This window comes from Heliangelus exortis, chromosome 23, assembly GCF_036169615.1.
Source record: "Heliangelus exortis chromosome 23, bHelExo1.hap1, whole genome shotgun sequence".
Classification (NCBI taxonomy): Eukaryota; Metazoa; Chordata; class Aves; order Apodiformes; family Trochilidae; genus Heliangelus; species Heliangelus exortis.
In genome coordinates, this window is record NC_092444.1 from 5,836,943 (window position 1) to 5,855,010 (window position 18,068).

The 18,068-nt window shown below is 45.8% G+C and overlaps 1 protein-coding gene across 13 annotated transcripts in view; it reads right to left on the bottom strand.

Annotated features, from left to right (window-relative positions):
- Nucleotides 1-18,068, bottom strand: part of CAMTA1 (calmodulin binding transcription activator 1) — a 248,112-nt gene that overhangs the window by 181,057 nt on the left and 48,987 nt on the right. For all 13 annotated transcript variants that reach the window (XR_011730433.1, XR_011730434.1, XR_011730435.1 and 10 more), the window contains one exon: nucleotides 2,969-3,036. Coding sequence is in view for 9 of the 13 variants with exons in the window: in XM_071767412.1 (XP_071623513.1) it covers nucleotides 2,969-3,036 (68 nt within the window). In the remaining 4 variants the exon portion in view is untranslated. The remainder of the gene's footprint in view (nucleotides 1-2,968; nucleotides 3,037-18,068) is intronic.

An 18,068-nucleotide genomic window follows, 5' to 3' on the forward strand; every position in this document is an offset into this window, starting at 1 on the left:
TGCCTAAAAATCAGCATTTGGGCTCTTTCTGGGCCGAAAAACCCACACCTGGGAATTTCCCCAGCCGCTTCACACAGTGGTGCAGGTGACAGCTTATCACAGCATCAGCTTCCTGCAACATTTCCTGAAGAACATTTATCTTCTGGGCTTTGAGGGGAAGGAAACAAGAGCTTGGTATCTGCTGCCCACCCAGGATGAGATGGGTTTGCAGCAGAAACCTCAGAATAAAGCTGTGACAGCCCCTGGGAAGAGACAAACACAGCTTCATCCCCTGTAACAAGAGCTGGACACCCAGCCTGGCATTAATGTGGGCACCAGACCTCACTGGGCACAAACACATCTGAAGGGTTTTCCCAGCTGGAACACTGGGAACATGCAGCTTCCAGGCATGGCTGAGTCTTCTCTGCTGCCTGAGCCTCACTTGTGAAGCACAGGTGAAGCCACGTTGGGCTGTATTTTCAAAATACTACAAAAATGATAATTACAGAGGGCACTTGGCAACAGAGAAGCAAAGTATCTCCATCTAGCAGAATTATTCTGGACTAAGTCAGCTTTGTCATTGACATTCCAGTGTAAATAACAATTAAGTTCGACTTGATACACAAATGTCAAGTAATTTTTTTTTGTTGTTGTTGGTGGTGATGTCATGATTTGCATTGAAACTTGGAAATGTCAGAGACGTCAGCATTGCTGCATTAGCAGAACACTCCCCCAGCTCACCCTGCTGACTGGAACCCCTGTTGTGGATTATCTGGCACATCATCAAGCAACCAAACACCATTTGAAGGAAACATCAAGGGCAGAGCCTTGTGAGGTGTACTTGTTAATTTATGTTGATAAACTGAAGCATTCAAAAGACTGTTGTAATAATATTCCAGTATATTTATATGGGCACATTTTAACAACTAGAGTAACCCAACCAGTTCTGTAAAAAAAAAAAAAAAAGGGCAATTTTAAAGATTTTTAAAAGCTGTCTCAGAGCTGCTCTAATGCCACCACAACCATCACAATGAAACCCCATCACCAACATCCACCACCAGCCCAGCTGCCAGCTCTCCAGTGCACCATCCAACCACACGTCTGGCAGCCCTTCCTCAAATCACACTATACATCATCTTATTAAGAAATTCCATAGGTGTCAGTGGTGCAATTCATTTTTATTAATTTTCTGAGATGAAATTAGCAGCACCCCCAGCAGCAAACAAAGAACTGGGAGTGCTCCAGTTCAGCACTGGATCAATGTCATTAATTCTGCAATACCGAGAACCTTGATTGTATCAACTCAGCATTTAATTCTCCCAATTAATTTTTATATTAAAAAAAAAAAAAAAGAAAACTAACTCAACAATTTAAGAAGGTCCTTGAACAGCCATCAAAACTTTCCTTCTCCTGGGACATTATTTCTTTCAAGTGTAAACACACGGGAGGAAGGTACTCTAATATTCATCAGAAAATTATTTTCATGCATTGCCTTTAGCAAACCAAACTCTTAAAATCATAAGACACTGCTACACAAACATTGAAATTCTCCTGTCTTTAATGATGCCATGTATGCCCAGACCAGTTAATGTTTTCTGACCACTTAATAGGTTTATCTGGCAAAGGTTCAGCAAGAAATTATTTTGCATTAACACTGAAACTTGGATTACAAGGTCAGGAAAAAACCTTCTCCAGTATTATCGTGTTACCTGCTGTTGTGCAGCCAAGCAGGGGAGTGAAATGGAGCATTTTGCACACTCACAAGGTGAGATTTGGCTGCTGTCAGTGGGCAAGGTCCATCTCTGGGCCCTTCTGCCATTGTGGCAGCTTTGGGTCACAGGGACCCCGCTGGAGAATGCAACTGGGTTTCAAACCTCTCCTTTTTCAGGCATGACAGACACATTTCAATACAACAGGCAAACACATCACTGAAAGATGCCACAAGAACTATCAAAGCAACTGAGGGGGGAAAAAAAAATAAATTAGTGACATAGCCCTAGTTTCCCTGTGCCTGATGGGCAGCAGGGCTGTGCTGTGCTGCCCACCCCACCTCCAGGCTCTCTTCAAGTGGATGTTCCAAAACTCCCAGGAATTCACCTGTGCTGTTGTCAGGGTCAATATTGGTCCTTGCCCCTCACTATAGTTTCTGCCCCTGCTAATTAGGGAGGGAGGAGATGCCAAAGCCAGCAACACACAGCTCAGGATGCTTGGGCACCAGGCAGTGATGGGCTTTGCTCCCACCGTGGTTCTAGCAGGCTCCCTCCCATAAAGCTGCCCTTTTCAATAGGAAAGAGGATTGGGAAAGAAAAAAAAAAAAAAAGCCTGCAACATTAGAAAGTGAGAGTTGTTTTTTTGTGTTAATGAAACATACAGAAGCTGCGTGAGGCTGAACACAGCAGAAAGCAGCAGGAAAACATCCGCAGCCAAACCTTCCCAGAGCTGTTCCCAGGGGAGCAGAGGAGTTAAACATTTATGGCAGCACGAAGAAGACATGACATTTACTGAATAATAAACTGCAAACACGTCTGTTAATGCGGCTTTTTGGGATCTCCTCACCATCAAACACTTAACCCCAGCAAGGAAAACACCAAAATGCAAACAATCCCTCTGCCTGCACGGCAAATGGGCCAAGCAAGGAGAAAGGGGGAGGGGCTCAGTGCTTTGTTAGTTATTTAAAGTTGGAGGCTGCACTGGCAGGATGAGCAAAGCCTGCAAAGGCTTCCAAACCTGCTCATCCGAGGGACACGATTAAATCCTGAACAATCGGGTTAAAACTTTCACCTGTCAAAGACTGCAGCTGTTCCATTTTTAATCAATCCCATCTCATTCAATAAAACGCTCATTAAGTCAATTAATGAGAGTTTGGTGTCACAAGCCATCAAGCATGACTGGGAGCCCTCAGTGGCCAGAGCATCGATTGGCCCAGTCAAGTCATCAGCGCGAGCGAGTCGATGGGCGCTTGCAGGGGCTGAAGCACGAGCAACGTTACCTGGTTTTAGGGGAAGTTGTTAGCCATTCTTCATGCTTTTCAAACGTTATTAAATAAGCTGCAATTTCCTGAAAGAGAAACGCAGAAAGAAAAAAGAGTTATTTGCATGGCTGTGCCGGAGGAAAGTTTTACAACAGAGAGAGAAGTTTGGTAACAGACACAAGGAGCCGCCGGCCCCGGGGTGGATCCGCAGCCTCGGGCAGGTTTGGCCTGAACTGGTGCCCTCGCTCAACCTTTGTGTTTGCACCACCAAAGCCAGGCTTAACACAGAGAGGAGATGCAAAGGAGGAAAAACATGAAGGTTTTCCAGTGCAGACAATTTGCTGGTAACTTTGTTGACCACGGCATCGCCGAGAGCCTGGTGTTACGTCAGGAGGCAGAGGGGAGGGCAGCGACAGCACGGACACGGGAAGCTAAATTAAATATTTATAAATAGAACAGCATCACTGCAGAGAGAATTACTGAATTATTAATTGTTGCCATAAAAAGCCAGCGGGTGACATCAACATAAGCCATTGCTCCCACTTGCAGGAATGATACGGGCGATTACTTCCAGATCAGAACCGATTTGTTCACAGGAAATTATTGGTGCCAGTGAGATAATTCACAATGGTGCCTCTACACGGGGCTGATGAGTGGGGGGGGGGCTGCCCATCCATTTCTTGGGTGCAAAGGCAGAGCAGCCACAGCGTAGGCAGGCTCAGCATCCTTGGCAGGGATGGGACAATCCATGCTGGGGGGATGCAGGAACAGGGACTGTCCTGGTTAGGGACACACTTAGATGATGGCCAAGGACCCCTGGGCTGCTGTCCACAGGCTGCTGGAAACAAGCCTATTTTTCCCACCCATGAAGATATGCTCAGAAATATGTAGGGGTTTGATGGTTCTCTCCTCAAAAAGTTGCATCTCAGCCGGGTCCAGTCTCCCTTCTCAGAGAGACCTGCAATGGCAAAAGCTGCGCAGAGAGGTCAGGAGTGTTGAGTGCCCTTGAGTAATCAATTGCCCCAAATCAGACCAAAAAAACCCCACGTGAAGTTTAATCTCCAGAGCTGCTGCAGCACAAGTGTCTCCAGGCTGTGCCATGGCAAAGGTTCTGCACACACAAGAAACGGGTCTTCTGACAAGGAGATTTTTTTTTTTTTTTTTAAAGATAGTTCTATATAAGGGTTGTAGCTATATAGTACCAACACTAAAAAAAAAAAAAATCCACAATGCTCTCCAACCAGCTGGCCCAAGCATCTGCTAGAGCCACAAAATGCAATTATATTACTCCCAAAAGAGACGTAAAAATATCTTGTTTCCAATACTCTTGGTTTTAAGACTCATACTTAATGTTCTCTGGGTATTGCAGTGGTGCCAGATCTCCGTGTTATGTACTTTATTAGAGTTGTGTGAATGTCATATTAATGACTCCTAACCAACATGTTTACACTGCAAATAAATTCTCCCAGAATCCACTGCTGCACCCCTCACTTTCCATGCCCAACTCTGCATTTTTTTTTTAAAGATTTCCACGGCAGAGTCGGCGGGAGCAGCGCTGCTTCTGCCTGAGTCAGGAGGAGGAGCAGCCACGTGAAGCTCTGAAAAGACTTCTTTTTAATTTCTGGATAATTGCTGTGTAAAATTCAGTAGCACAGTAACCCGGTGCAGCCCTCCAGGGTCTGCATTAATGCTGAAGGAGGAGTCTGCACTTGTGACCTCCCCAGAGAAATGTGCCAGACCTCACATTACAGGAGCTGCTGCTGAATCAGAGACAAGTGTTAAAATTTGGGCACTCTGATGCCAAAAAAGTCCAGCCCCAGGATCACTGCTGCCTGCATGAGCCACCAATACAGCATCAACTCATAGCTTTGACACAGGGGGTGGGCTGAAGGAGCCAACTGCTGATTTAATGGATAAACATATTTTAAAAAGTAAGACTCCGCAACTAAAATTCCTAAAAAAATGTTTTGAAGTTCTCTGGTTATAATTTTTTTTTTTTTTTTTTTTTAAGCCAGCGCAGTATTTCCACCAAATGTGCTGTGGTCTGCAGAATTTTATTCCCAACCCATCCCATGTTGTGTCCTCGATTTGATATGTTACAAATCTGCATCATCTGGCACCTTATAGCAAGACGAGCTCTGGAGATAGCACAGAACAAGCAGCAGCAAATGCTCTCTGTGCATCCTCCAGAGACAAAAGCAGCTGATTCACCCCAAAACCCTGCAAAAATAGGCAGGTTTGGGGTGTTTCAGATTAGCATAGGGTTTTGTCTATTCCTATGGAAAATCGACTTGCCATAGGGGAAAAAAAGCAATTTATAAGTTGTGTGGCTGAACGAACACCCCCACAATAACGTGAGACACCCAAGCAAACAATTTCAGCCTCAGCCAAGGTTTGTTTATGGTTTTCCTTTCAACCAGTCTATACCCTGCCTCCTCCACATCGAGTTTGGGCAAACCAAAGGACAAACTGCAGGTCAGTGCTGCTGGGGACCCACAGATGTGCTGCTGGGTTGCTCCTGCCCGGGCTGTGCTGGTACAGAGAGCCCCAGCTCGGACCAGACTCCAAGCTGGATCTTTAGACAAATCAAAATGTGTAATTCAATTCTTCTAACTGGATAAAAGAAGGATCCACATCAACTAGGATGGGAGCTCCCCAAGGCTTTCTGCTTAATGATATATTACAGCCTGATTTCCCTCCTCCAGAGGAAATACCTTGGATAACAAGGAAAATCGAGCTCACAGCAGCGCTATAAATTAACATGTATAGAGACAGCAAATCCTCCACGCTGCCTTCCATGCCCTGAGTGCTCACAATTACAAGGACTGGCATGCAAATGGGGCAAAAAAGCCTTAAAAAAACCCCTCCTGTGTCACCTGCTCACCCTGCCCGTCAGCTCCTGGGGTCGGTCCAGCGGTGCAGGAGCAGGAACCTGGGCACGAAGCCTCTGAGCAAGGTTTGGGGTCAGGAGGGCATCTGCCAGAGGGGCTGATCATGGCTCCAGCCACCAGGGAAGGGTGAGCAGAAATTCCTGCTTGTGGTTTGACAGTTTTGTGCCACTTTCTGTCACCAAGGCTCTGTGACAATGGGACAATGACCTTCTGTCTGCCACCCCAGACTGGAGGAGAACTCCATCACAACTCCATCACACACACAGAGCCAGGCAAACAGGAGTTTCCAGCAAGAGCACATCCAGTGAGCAGCCAATACTCCAAAAACCCAGGGTCAAAACCCACCCCGAGCAGCCCAAGTGTGGACATTCTCCTCCCAAACACCATGTCCCACAGCTTCCTGCAATAAATTAATTCCTACTGAATTTTTGCTATGCGGAGACTGGAAAAACAAATGTGAAAGTCTGACCCCTTTTTCTGGGCCTAATGGTGATGTTTTGTCATGAGTTTACAAGAAATGCTTTTTAAAAGGAGGTTCTGTCTGGGCTCTGGGGCACAGGCAGGGCTGCCAACCAAGAGCTGGTGCTGATCAGCTTGCTCAGGCCATGCACCCTTTGTCACACCAACACTGTTTTCCCTTTTGGAAAAAAGGAGAAGAAATAGATTTATCACTGGAAGACACAAAGTCATTAAATAATTAAAAACAAAAGTATAGGCACAATAAAAGCCCTCAGATAAAAAAACCCTGCATTTTAATGTGTGTTAATTCCCCTAATGATTCACTCTGTGTGTCTTACAGGGTCAAATCAATGTCTTCACCAAAAAATTCAATTACATCCCATTCATCGTATCTTTGGAGCGAGGCTATTGTTTGCTTTTGTCTCCTATCAAGCCCTTTCTGGGCTGCTTCTTCCCCGAGATTACAAACAAAAGGCAGCGTGGCACCAGCAAGGTCAGACAAGACAGAGCCAGGCTTTGAAACCCCAGCTCTCCGTCCTCTGCTTTGCTGTTTAATTATAAACTGAGCAAAGGAAATAAAAGGACGTGTGCCATAAACACCTGACCCATCACCACTGACACTGCTCTGCTCAGGATAAGTGGCATGGAGGGCTACTCCAAGGCCACCCAAGAGCATCCCTGGCTGAGGACACCCCACACCAAGCCCAGCAGCCCTTGGCCAGGATGTTTCCCCCCATCCCCAGCTCCTGCAAACCCATCTTTGTCAGGCTGAGCAGCAAAATAAAAGGGGGAAACCCAGGGAGCTGTGCAGACCCAGATCTCTGTGGCTGTGCCTGCTGCTTCCATGGCATGTCCCACCTAAGTGAGAGATTGCAGGGCTGATCCTCTAAGACCAGTAAGGAAAAAAGGCTTAATTTGATCAGATAATTGAAGCACCCTGTAAAGCAATTATATAATTTAACATTAACATCACCCGAGTTACGTTTTACCCCTAAACTAAGCCAGGTCACTCAGTGCTTTAATTCATACCTTGTCTCTCGGGCTGAAAGCATTTTATACAAACGTTTATTTTTATTTTGCATCCCCCCGTTTGTTGGGGTGATGCAGCACAGAGCCATCAGCTGCAGAAAGCCAAGTTCATGGCGCCAGACGAGGGGCTGCAGGGTCCCTGGGGCTGTCCCCGAGGAGCAGCCGAACCGGGGGCAGCCCGGACCCAGGAGAACCATCACGCTGCCCACCCCTGCTACGTGACTGCAGCTTCTGGAAGCTTAAATATTTAACGACGGCACAAAAGGAGCCGGAGCCGCAGCAGCCTGAGCTCACCCCGCGTCCTGCGGGCAGGAGGAGCCGCAGCCCGTGGCGAGCGCAGCGAACTTGCTTGCCCCCGGCTACTGGGGAGAGCATCCCTGGTTAGGGTATGGACCAGTGGGCAGGGATCCAGCGCTGGGAAAAACCCCTGAACCCATCTCACACACACAGGGAAGTTGCTCTAAGCTGAAGGACTTGCAATGGAATACACGTGTTGGTTGAGAGGCAAAAAAAAAAAAAAAAAAGTCGTAAAAAGCTCCAAAATTCATGGTGAATACCCAGGCTTGGCAGAGGACTGGCTCTGAGTCTGACCTGAGCCCCAGCACTGTGAGGGAATCTGCAATTCCCACCTGGCCTCTCAAAAGAAAAAGAGATTGGAAGCAAAATAGGATTCCCCGTGGCAGGCAGCTTGGGCCACCTATTTTATCTCTCAGCAATAAATGATTAGTTTAAAAAGTTTAAATTCCAAGTTATTACTTTGGATGAATTATACACATCCAAATTAATAAGCTTGAAATTTATGCATGTTTTAAGAGAAAGCAGGAGAGTTTGTACACATCTCTGGATTTATACCACAGAGCTAATAAAGTTGCGATCTCTTAAGCAAGCACATCTATTCTCTTAGGAAATCTCCACGTCCTTGCTGCTATAAAGACAAATTCTAGCCCATAGCTTTCTTATCGTCCTTCCACTCTGAAATGAAAATACAAATTCATGTTGATTATGTAGCATCTTCTCAGCTGGGATCGAGCCATTTTCATTTTCTAGCCGTCCTCGCTCTCAAAGCCATTAATATTCTGAATATTACAACTACAGACTGAACTGAAAGCCACACAGAGCAAGCTCTCACTACCTTGTTTAGCATCACTGGAACAAAAACCATGATTCCATTTCACTTTTCCATTTGTTCAGCCTAAAACAGCAACACAGGGGGGGAGGGAGTCACTTGGGGAGCTGGGGAGAAACCATAGGCAAAAGAAAAGCAAAGTTTTGGAGTCACCAACAGAGCAAGTTCTTGAGTTGACAAACACTTAATCAACAATAAACTTCTAAACCAAAAGGGTTTATTTCCTTTTGGTTTTTGTCTGGAAGTGTTACCTGCCTGCAACACAAGTGTTGGTCTGCACACTCCCAGGATGAGGAGGGGAATAACCCCAACGTTGTGGTGGTTTTGCTGGTGACCTGGGGACAGTTTCCTATTCCACATTTTCCCAGAGCAGATTTTCAGCACCAGCACTTTGGTGGGACTTGCTCTAATTGTCCCCAAACATGCAGGGGGTAGAAGTGAGGCTGTGTCACCTCTTTGGGGTTTAATGCAAGGTACCTGAAAGGAAGCTTTGCAGTTACTACATTGTCTCTTCCAGCATGATGGAATTAAAGACAAAAATAAATTAAAATTCCATTTTAAATGTATTTTTCTAATTGAGTAAGGGTACACCAACTAACATTCTATCTAATTAGATGGAAACTGGGTTTTATTACCAATATCTGCAGCTGGCTAATTGAATCATTTCCAGTCCTGGCTGTGCTGAGGAGCTCCCAGCCACAGCATGGGGGAGGTGGACTGAGGTGGGGGGGAGGTTGTGAAAAAGCCTTGGCTATGCCTGTCCCCTGGGGGAAAACCTCCATCAGCCCCTGATTCTTTATTCCTCTTGGGGGGAAGAGATCTGCTTTGTAATGAGCTCCCTGCCTTGATGGGACTCAAACTGGGTCCCCTTGTAGGTGATGCAAATTCCTCCTCTGCAAAGACAAGGCACTGCTGGGAGACACTGGGAGACACTGGGAGACACTGGGAGACACACTCTGGACCCTCCAAGCTCCCTCCTCAGTCCTGGGCCATACTTCTGCCCTGGGGATGCTCCTTGCCAGCCCTGCCCTCCCATTTCCCAGCAGACAAAACCCACAAGTGGCCAGGATGTCACCATTGGGGTCCCAGTGAGTTGCCTGGGGAAGAAATGGGTTTTCTTTATTCCTGGAGCAATAAACCAGATCCCACTCTGGAAGGGTCTTAAAGGAGATTTATGTTGCTGAAGCTGTTTTAGAGCCTCCGTGCAGGAGCAAGTGATAAACATTCTGGCTGTCCCCAGTCTCTGCTGCTGCTGCTTGGCCCCCTGGGAAGTGGCAAAGGAAGCATAAAGGGGAGAACAAAAATTGGTTACCAAATCCTGGGAGGGACAAACAGGACTCTCTGACATTCACCCAGGAGGACAAGGGGTTGGAAGGGCCAAGCTCACCTCTGTCATCATGGCCTGTGCTCACACAGCAGAGACACTTTTATACCTGTGAAAATACCATCTAATAGCTTAATCCAGACCCCTTAGCCTGTTACACCAAGGTGAAAAAATAAAAAAAGGCAGTTTTGGAGGCCCAGAGTGTTCCCCACATTGGCCAAGAGCAGATGAGGACCTGCAGCCCACAGGTTCTGCCAGCTCCTGGCCAGCAGAACACAGCTCTGTGGAATTTGGAATTTGGAGGCACAACAGCCACCCAGGGACCACAAATCCACTGAGCAGAGACTGCCAGGCTGGGGAGATGGAGGTCTTGTTTCTGGAGTGCAGGCAGTGGGATGTTTTCATTAATGACAGCGTCTCACTAACCATCTGCTAAAGGTCCACACTATTAATTTAACAGAAAAAAATGGAATAGATTACTCTTACAGTTTTCAATTAAAGTACATGATGTCTTCAAACTGCAACCTTAATTAGACATTATAGGATGACATTTAGGAATCCTGAGCTCCAATAGCTGATCAAGTCACCCAACTGTGAAGGCATTTAGCAGCAGTGCCAGGGCAGCACGTACCCGAGGTGCTGCCAAAAGGGGATGCCCCTCCAGTGGGTTGGTTTAACTCCCAAGTTAAAGGGGTAGAAGTGTGAAATCCAGGGCAGCCTCAGCAAAACAGGAAAAGCAGCTTCAAAGAAGCCTGGATGTATTCCCAAAGAAAACCTACGGTGAGACAGGAGTGAAAAAAAAAACCAAAAACTAAGAGGAAAAAAAATAAAAAGGCCCAAGAACCAGCCTTGTATCTGCCACTGCCCAACTCCAGTCCTCACAGGTCTTACACCTATGCCTGGATACTCCAGGGACATCTTAGGAAACAGAAAATATGATCCATCCAGATACAGGTGCCCCACAGCATCGCCACGTAACAACTGCTTTCCTGCATCCCAGCAAATTCAGATACTTCAGTAATTAATTATTATTTTACACAATCCTATTTAGACCACATTCATAGATCTTTTCCCAGCACACATAACACTTAAGCCCACACCACTATATTTTTCATTACAGTTTTAATTTGAAGGGTTCCTGGAGGTTCTTTATGCCTGGGAGGGAAATGGAGCCAGAACCATGTGGATTTGGGAGACCCAGCTCAGCACTTTTCCCATGTCAGCATGGCCAGGGCTCACAGCAGCTGCCCATGACTCCAAAACTTCTAAGAGACAGCAGGTTGTAAACTTGAATGCTCTATTTTCAAAGCTAAATCTGGTGGGAAGAATCCGGATTAAGATGAGAAATAATTTCCTCTAAAACACATGAAAAAGAGGAGGAGAAAAAAAAAACAAACAATCAAGTAAGTGGTGGTTAACAGACACCAGAGTTAAATGAGATCTGGTCAGCAATTTCACCTGCCAGACACACATGGAAAGCAGTAAACTGAAATACACAATGGGTCTTTAAAACAGCAAGACCACAATTCTGCACAAACACACTTAGCAACGGCTGCCCTGAACTGCTCCTCTCAGAAGTACCCTTAGTCACAAGAATTAGCAAAGTCAGACCTTGAATCAGCCAGTGCCTAATGGGATTAGGATAGATTTTATCTTCCATTTAAGTCCCAAACTGAGGGATAGGCAGTAAAAGAGAATGATATTAAATAATGCCCAATCTTTAGTTACTGGAAAATACCCAGGGATCATTATGTGATTATTTTATTATTATTCTTTCTTTTAAATGACCTTGGACTAAACCCTGTGATTTAAAGAAACACATGAACTGTCACCTCACTGTCACCATTAGTTTTAGTGTGGCAAACAGGCCTCCTCTGCCACAGCCTGAGTCAAATATGCAGTGGGTTAAAAAAAAAAAAAAAATAGACAATTCAGTAAGATACAGGTAATTACAGTGTCATGGTAAAAACCTCAAGTATTCTACATAAATCAAAGTCAGGTAGTTTGAAGATGCTGAAGAGCATCCCTGAGCCATGGGGAGGTGCTCCCCTGCCCTCTGCTCTTGCAGAAACCAAGAGGAACATTTAATTTTCTGCAGCTCTCCTCCACTGCCCTGTGCAGCAGGAAGCCCCAGCTGCACCCTGAACAGACCACACCACCCTCTGCTCACCGACCTTGGTGGGCATCTCAAGTCCTTCTGAATGCAAAAATCAAAGGGCTCTCTTCACCTAAAAAAAGGAGTAAAACCATAGAGAAAAGGCCGCCAAAATGCCAGATGAGGTGAAAATATCAGTGCTTTCTCATTTTGCCTTTTCCTGCAAGGAGACAGCAGCAAACCCGTCTGCCAGAGAACTGTGCAAGGTTCATTAAAAGGAAAATATCCACGGTAATTGTCCCTTTCTGCATATTCCTCACTCCAATATTCTCTAACATAATAATGTTCCACATTCCTGCAGAACTGTCTTTTCAGCATGTTTTTGCATTATGCCTAATTTTGTAAGAGTTTTTCAGTCCCACATAACGACACAGTTCAATGCAGAATCAGATATAAATCTGGCTTAAGAGACTCTCAACAGGAATTCATTTAAAACTGTAAATGTTAAAAGATTCTGTCTCTGATTTATAGCATTTTCTTACTTCGAGCAGGGAATTAAAATCCTTCTTAAAAGATACATATTAAATCATGATAAAAGCCACAGTCGAATGATGCTGCTGGTCAGACCGAGCACCATGAAGCAGGGAAATCTGGAAGCAGCAGTAACTGGCACATGGTGCTTTCTGGGCTAACACAGCACTGTCCTGCTCTGAACTCAGCCCTGGGATCTTAACAAGCATAAAATGGTGTCCTGGCTGCTGCTGCTTCTGCTTTCATGCGTCACACATCCCCTCCTGCCCTCCGAGAACAAGGATCTCTCTCCCCCTGAAGATCCAGCTAAATAAAGGGTATTCAGCTAAATAAATTATATTTAATGGTTTTGTTCCTTTTTGTATTGCTCCCCTGTATCATTGTGCAAAAGATGTTTAATCTTTAAAAAAAAAAAAAAAATGCCAATGCTACCCATTATTATTAATCCTACAATAATTGTTACTGTTTCATACTTCCAAAAAGACAAAACTGCACCAGCCAAGCCTTGAGCACCACGGCATCTCCAGCCCCTCACCCAAGCCTGGGGAAGAAGATTTATGAAAACCACATGAAATGAAGCTATGCAGTGCACTGATATAATTCCCAAGTGTTTCATGAGGTATTCAAGATCCCAAAGGGGCTCACAAGAGACTTGTGGTTTCACTGTCCTTCCCCCAGCATCACCAGATTCCAATCTGCTCCAAGAGCCCGTAACCTTGTACTGTTCCATTAAAATAATAAAATCTAAATGGCAGAAGGACCAATGTCAAATCTAGGAGTAAACACATAGACGTGGCCAGAAGGAATGTTATTCAAATATTAATATAAATTAATTACTCATTACTCACAGGCCACAGAGCTATTAGCAGAAACCAAGAGCTCCCTGCACGCAGCAGTCGGATGCAAAATGTGGTGTCCATTTGTTCCTCAAAGCCTCTTCAGGTCACCTCAATGCTTGGACCTGAAAACCCTCCAGCTAACTGCAGTGATGAGGCTTCAAAATTTTATTTCTAGGAGCCAACTATCCCTCACAAATCTTCCCAGAGACAATATAATGGAGTTTAAGGTCTTCTGCTGCCATTTCTCTTCATCACGCAGCTGTGCAAGCAAAATCAAATACCAGCAGGTATTTGTTCTCTTTCCCAAACCTCTGCCCAATTAATCCAAATAAACCTCAAACAAAACCTGGGGTGTCAACGGGATAAAAAAAGACCTTTCGAAATTGTTGGTATTATTGCTGAAAACATTACAGAGGATCCCATTACACAACCAATTAAGAAGCAAGTCTTGCTTCCACTGGGCAAGATGCAAGAGCTCTGGGCTCAGCACTTCAGCCAGGATGCCTGCAGTGGTCCAGAGGGGTCCCCCGGGGTCCTCAGCCATTCCCACCAGGATGAAGGCAGCTCCTGTGCTGCAATCAAACAATCCTCCCTCTGCATGGGGCACAAAAGTGGAAATATTTCTGTTCTCAGTAGGTACCCGGCCACAATTATTATCCCAGAGCCATCAGCCAGGGGCATCACAGCAGTTCTGGCCCCCAGAAAGGATCTGCCTTGTCCAGCTGGTTTTCCTCCACTGGAAATTCTTCCTCTGACCCAGAGTTATTTGATTTGTTGGAACAGAAAATAAACAATCTAAAACCAGAGGAGCACCAGGGAACCATAAATTCTTTGCAGGTTATTTTCAGGCTTCTGAGATTTTACTCATTCCTCACTTTCGAGAAAACATTTAAGAAAAAAGAACAAGGGGGAGAAAACGACAAGAAGAAAATGTCATTATTTATGTGATAAAAACTGCTTGTAATTCCAGCAGTGACAGGGAAGGAAAATACCCAGGATTTCCTGCATTTTTCAGCAGAAAGGAGTGGATCAGCAGGTTGGTGTAAGACCAGGGATGATGTCCCTAACACCTGGGGTACCTGTGGGGCCACTGGCACAGCCCTGGTCAGTTTTTGGCTGGAAAATCCCCGTGGGCTGTGCCAGGGCTGCTGCCTGCTTCATCTGAGAGATGAAGCACTGATCATGATATCCAAAGGTTAAGCATCACAGGCAGTTTCACAGTCTTTACATTTTTAAGTGCTTGATTTCTGCCTTTTTTTTTTTTTTTTTTTTTTTTTTTTTTTTTTTTTTTTAATAAAAATAACCATTAATCCAAACATCTGCTCCCAGGGTGGGAGCCCTTAGGGTCCATGTTCTGCCAGGGAAGGGCAGGAGGCTGGGGTTGGCAGAGGTGTCATTTATAGTGCAACAGCTATTTACTAGCTCCATTCCCAGAGGAAATTCAGGGAGGAAAAGGGATGCTGATGCATTTCCTGCTAAATATAGAAAAGGGGTGAGCCACTGTGCACAGTGTGACTGCAGGCACTGGATCCTGGTGGGGATGCAGCCCTGCTGATCTGGCCCCAGGGCCACCCCAACAGAGCCTCCCCATAACCCAGGCTGGATGCTCCCTTCACTGCATGTTCACCTTCAAGCTCTTGGCTTTTGGAAAAAAAGCTTTTTAAAAGCGACTCTTACACCTAATTGGCTCCAATTTGAAGCCTTGATCCTGTAATGAATGGCTCCAGAAATCAAACAAAGCGTTTTCAACACAAACAAAATTGCCTGTTATGAAAGCAGAAGGTTTTTAGGGTAATATTGACTTTAATTGGCTGTCAAGGCAAATCGACAGCAGGGATGAAAACAAGTCTTCCTATTTTAAGGTAGTCCAAATCCAGGCACTGAGAGGGGACCCCGAGTACTCATCCAGGCCTGTGCCTTGTACCCACAGCTGGGGGCTTGATTCAGAAGCTCTTTAAAATTATATACCATTAAAAAACTATACCTTGTTTACCAAAGAAAGGGATGTATTTCAGAATTACTCTCTTCCTCTCTATCTTTCAGCATTTAAAGTATTTAATAACCAGTTTAGACATCAAGAAGCTTTGCATTCCCAGGCAGATGGGGATTCCCTGCCTAACTCCTTTTATATTTAGCCTTCAGCCTGCATCCTTTATTGCTGAGTATTTACTGAGGACCTGGAAGGCAAGCAGTGAGAAGGCAGCACGTGAATATGACAAGAGGCATTTAGGAATCAGGATCAGACAGGCTGGAAAGCCAGCCGAGACCCCTAAACAAACTGGGTGAATGATCAACATGATAGAAACAGCACTGGGGGGAAAAAGGTAAAGTAATGGGGATTGGAAGTGAAAGATGCATTATTCATGCAGCCTGAGAGGGGCTGTCTTAATGGCATCACCTCCAGGTGATCCCAGATCACCAGAGAAGCATCGGGGTGTGCAGCACAGCAGAGCTCTGCTCAGAGTGATGGGGGGTGAGGGGAGGGCTGGGATGCCAGAGGGGATAAAGCAATGGAAGATGATGGAGCTTCAGATGAGTCAATGGGGACCCAGATCACCACAGGCCATATGGATCACCCCCAACCAGAACAAGCTGACCACAAGTCAGGGCACTTCCACCCCTGCCACTGGTGTGATTGCCAACAGCATTTTCTGGGCACGTGCAAATTCACAACCACCTCCTCCCAGAAGTGACCTGCTGAGCACAAACTGCTTGGTCACCTAATGCCTGGTGAACCTTCCCTGTTTTTATGGTGGAAAGCATCAAGATTCACTTCTTATTTTTCTTTCCTGGGGTTTTTGGTTTTTTTTTTCCCCACCTTAACCAGCCCAAATTCACCTTGCAGCAATTGGGGGACACCCAGGGACAGCACCAGACTCCAGGGGAACAAAAGGTGTTGAGGTTCCTCCTCCTTGCCCACAGAGGATGGTCCTGATGCTGGGGGGCTGCCAGACCCACGACACAGACACGTCCTTGTTCCCATGGTCAGCTCTTGCCCTGTCCCCATGCTGCCACCAAGGAAAGGTGCCTGGGGTCAAACCAAGGGGTTCCTGTTTGTTCTTCCCAGTTTTCCTCTCCGTCTCACATGCGTTATACTCTGTATCCCTTCACTTAATGTATGCAAATGATAAATATTTCATTCATTAAATGACTCAGGTTATTACTGAATTGTACCTTAAGCTGCTCAGAAAGTTAATTCTTCTTGCCCTTACTCAGTAATATCAAATAACTAACTTAAATTAATATTTTACAGTTTGTGCTAGACAGAACATTTACTCAAAATTCTCTCCCTTTTAGAATTGTTCTTTTAAGCAGGCTTCAGTGCACCAGGTGACTTAAATTATCAAGAGGGAATGATTTTTGATTTTATTTTTATTAAAAAAAAAAAGTTTCTTTCCCTCTCCATACAGAAGAGCCTAACAACCTACCAAGGACCCAGACACAGCCCTGCTGGGAGGGAACAGCAGTGAGAAAGCTATTTTCTAAAAAGCTAAAGGACAGGACGAGAGGCGAAGAAAAATTTGAGTGCTGCTTTTGTACTCCTGTAACTCGGACAGCTTTGCTGTTTGAAATGAAATAGCTCCTGCAATAGCCCATAACGTGCCACGAGCCCTTTGGGAGTTTAATGAGAGTAATTTGAAGTGACAGAGCTCCAGCACCCACACGTCATCCCCATGCACATCCGGGGATGAGCACAGCAAAGGGGGAAGGTGTGATTGCAGGGGGGGCTCCAGCCTCACCCAAAGGCAGCAGTGTCCTCCTCTATGATGACAAGGTCATTACTGTTCCTAATTAAGGGAGCAGGTCCTGGCCAGCACACCAGCACAGTCTGGCAGCTCCCAGCCCCAGAGACCACCCTGCAGATCACCTCCTGGGGGCTGAGTTGGGATAAAACACCCTCCAGAGGATATATATTAGGTTGGACATTAGAAAGAATTTCTTTATGGAGAGGGTGATCAGCCATTGGAATGGGCTGCCCAGGGAAGGGGTGGATTCTCCATCCCTGGAGATATTTCAAAAGAGCCTGGATGTGGCACTCAGTGCCATGGGCTGGGAACCACGGGGGGAGTGGAGCAAGGGTTGGACTTGATGAGCTCTGAGGTCCCTTCCAACCCAGCCAGTTCTATGATTCATGGCACAAGTAGCTGCCCAAGGTGATGCAGTGTCCTCCTCCCACACCACCTCCAGACAAGGTTCCCATCTTGCAGCTCCAGGAAAACCCACTGGGCTCCAACCCACCTTTCAACCATCACACAGCAGCCACAGCTGGTGGGAACTCCTATGCTTAGAGGAGATGCTTAAAAGCAATTACTGCACAAAGAGTGGTGCTGGCATCTAAGTGAATCCCTCAGCAGTGACCTGGGGAAAGGCAGCTCCTCCCCACCCCCCCAAGCAGGAGCACATCCCTTGGGATGGAGGTTTAGAGCCCCAGAGCAGACATCCTGTAACCGTCACGTCTCATCAATCTCGGCTGGGAAAAAACCTTTCAGTTTCCAATGGAAATATGCAAACCAGGCTGCACACTGTAAATCTTCCTTTCCGGCACTAAGGAGATAAGTAGGACCTATTAACCTCCCATGTTATTTCCAACTTCATTATTGGAGCTGACACGACGAGAGCGCGCGGTGACGGCTCTTTTTGGCAGAGTGCATGTAAATCGCTTTCTCAAAGGAAATTACTTCTCCAGGCTGAATGTTATTAATCTGAATTCTCCCTTAGTCAAATTGTTGCCTATAATAAATATGGAACAGGTTGTGATGCTCACCTCTGAGGGCATCCCAGTCCAGCTGCAAGTTTTACCCATCTGAAATCACTTGAGGAGCT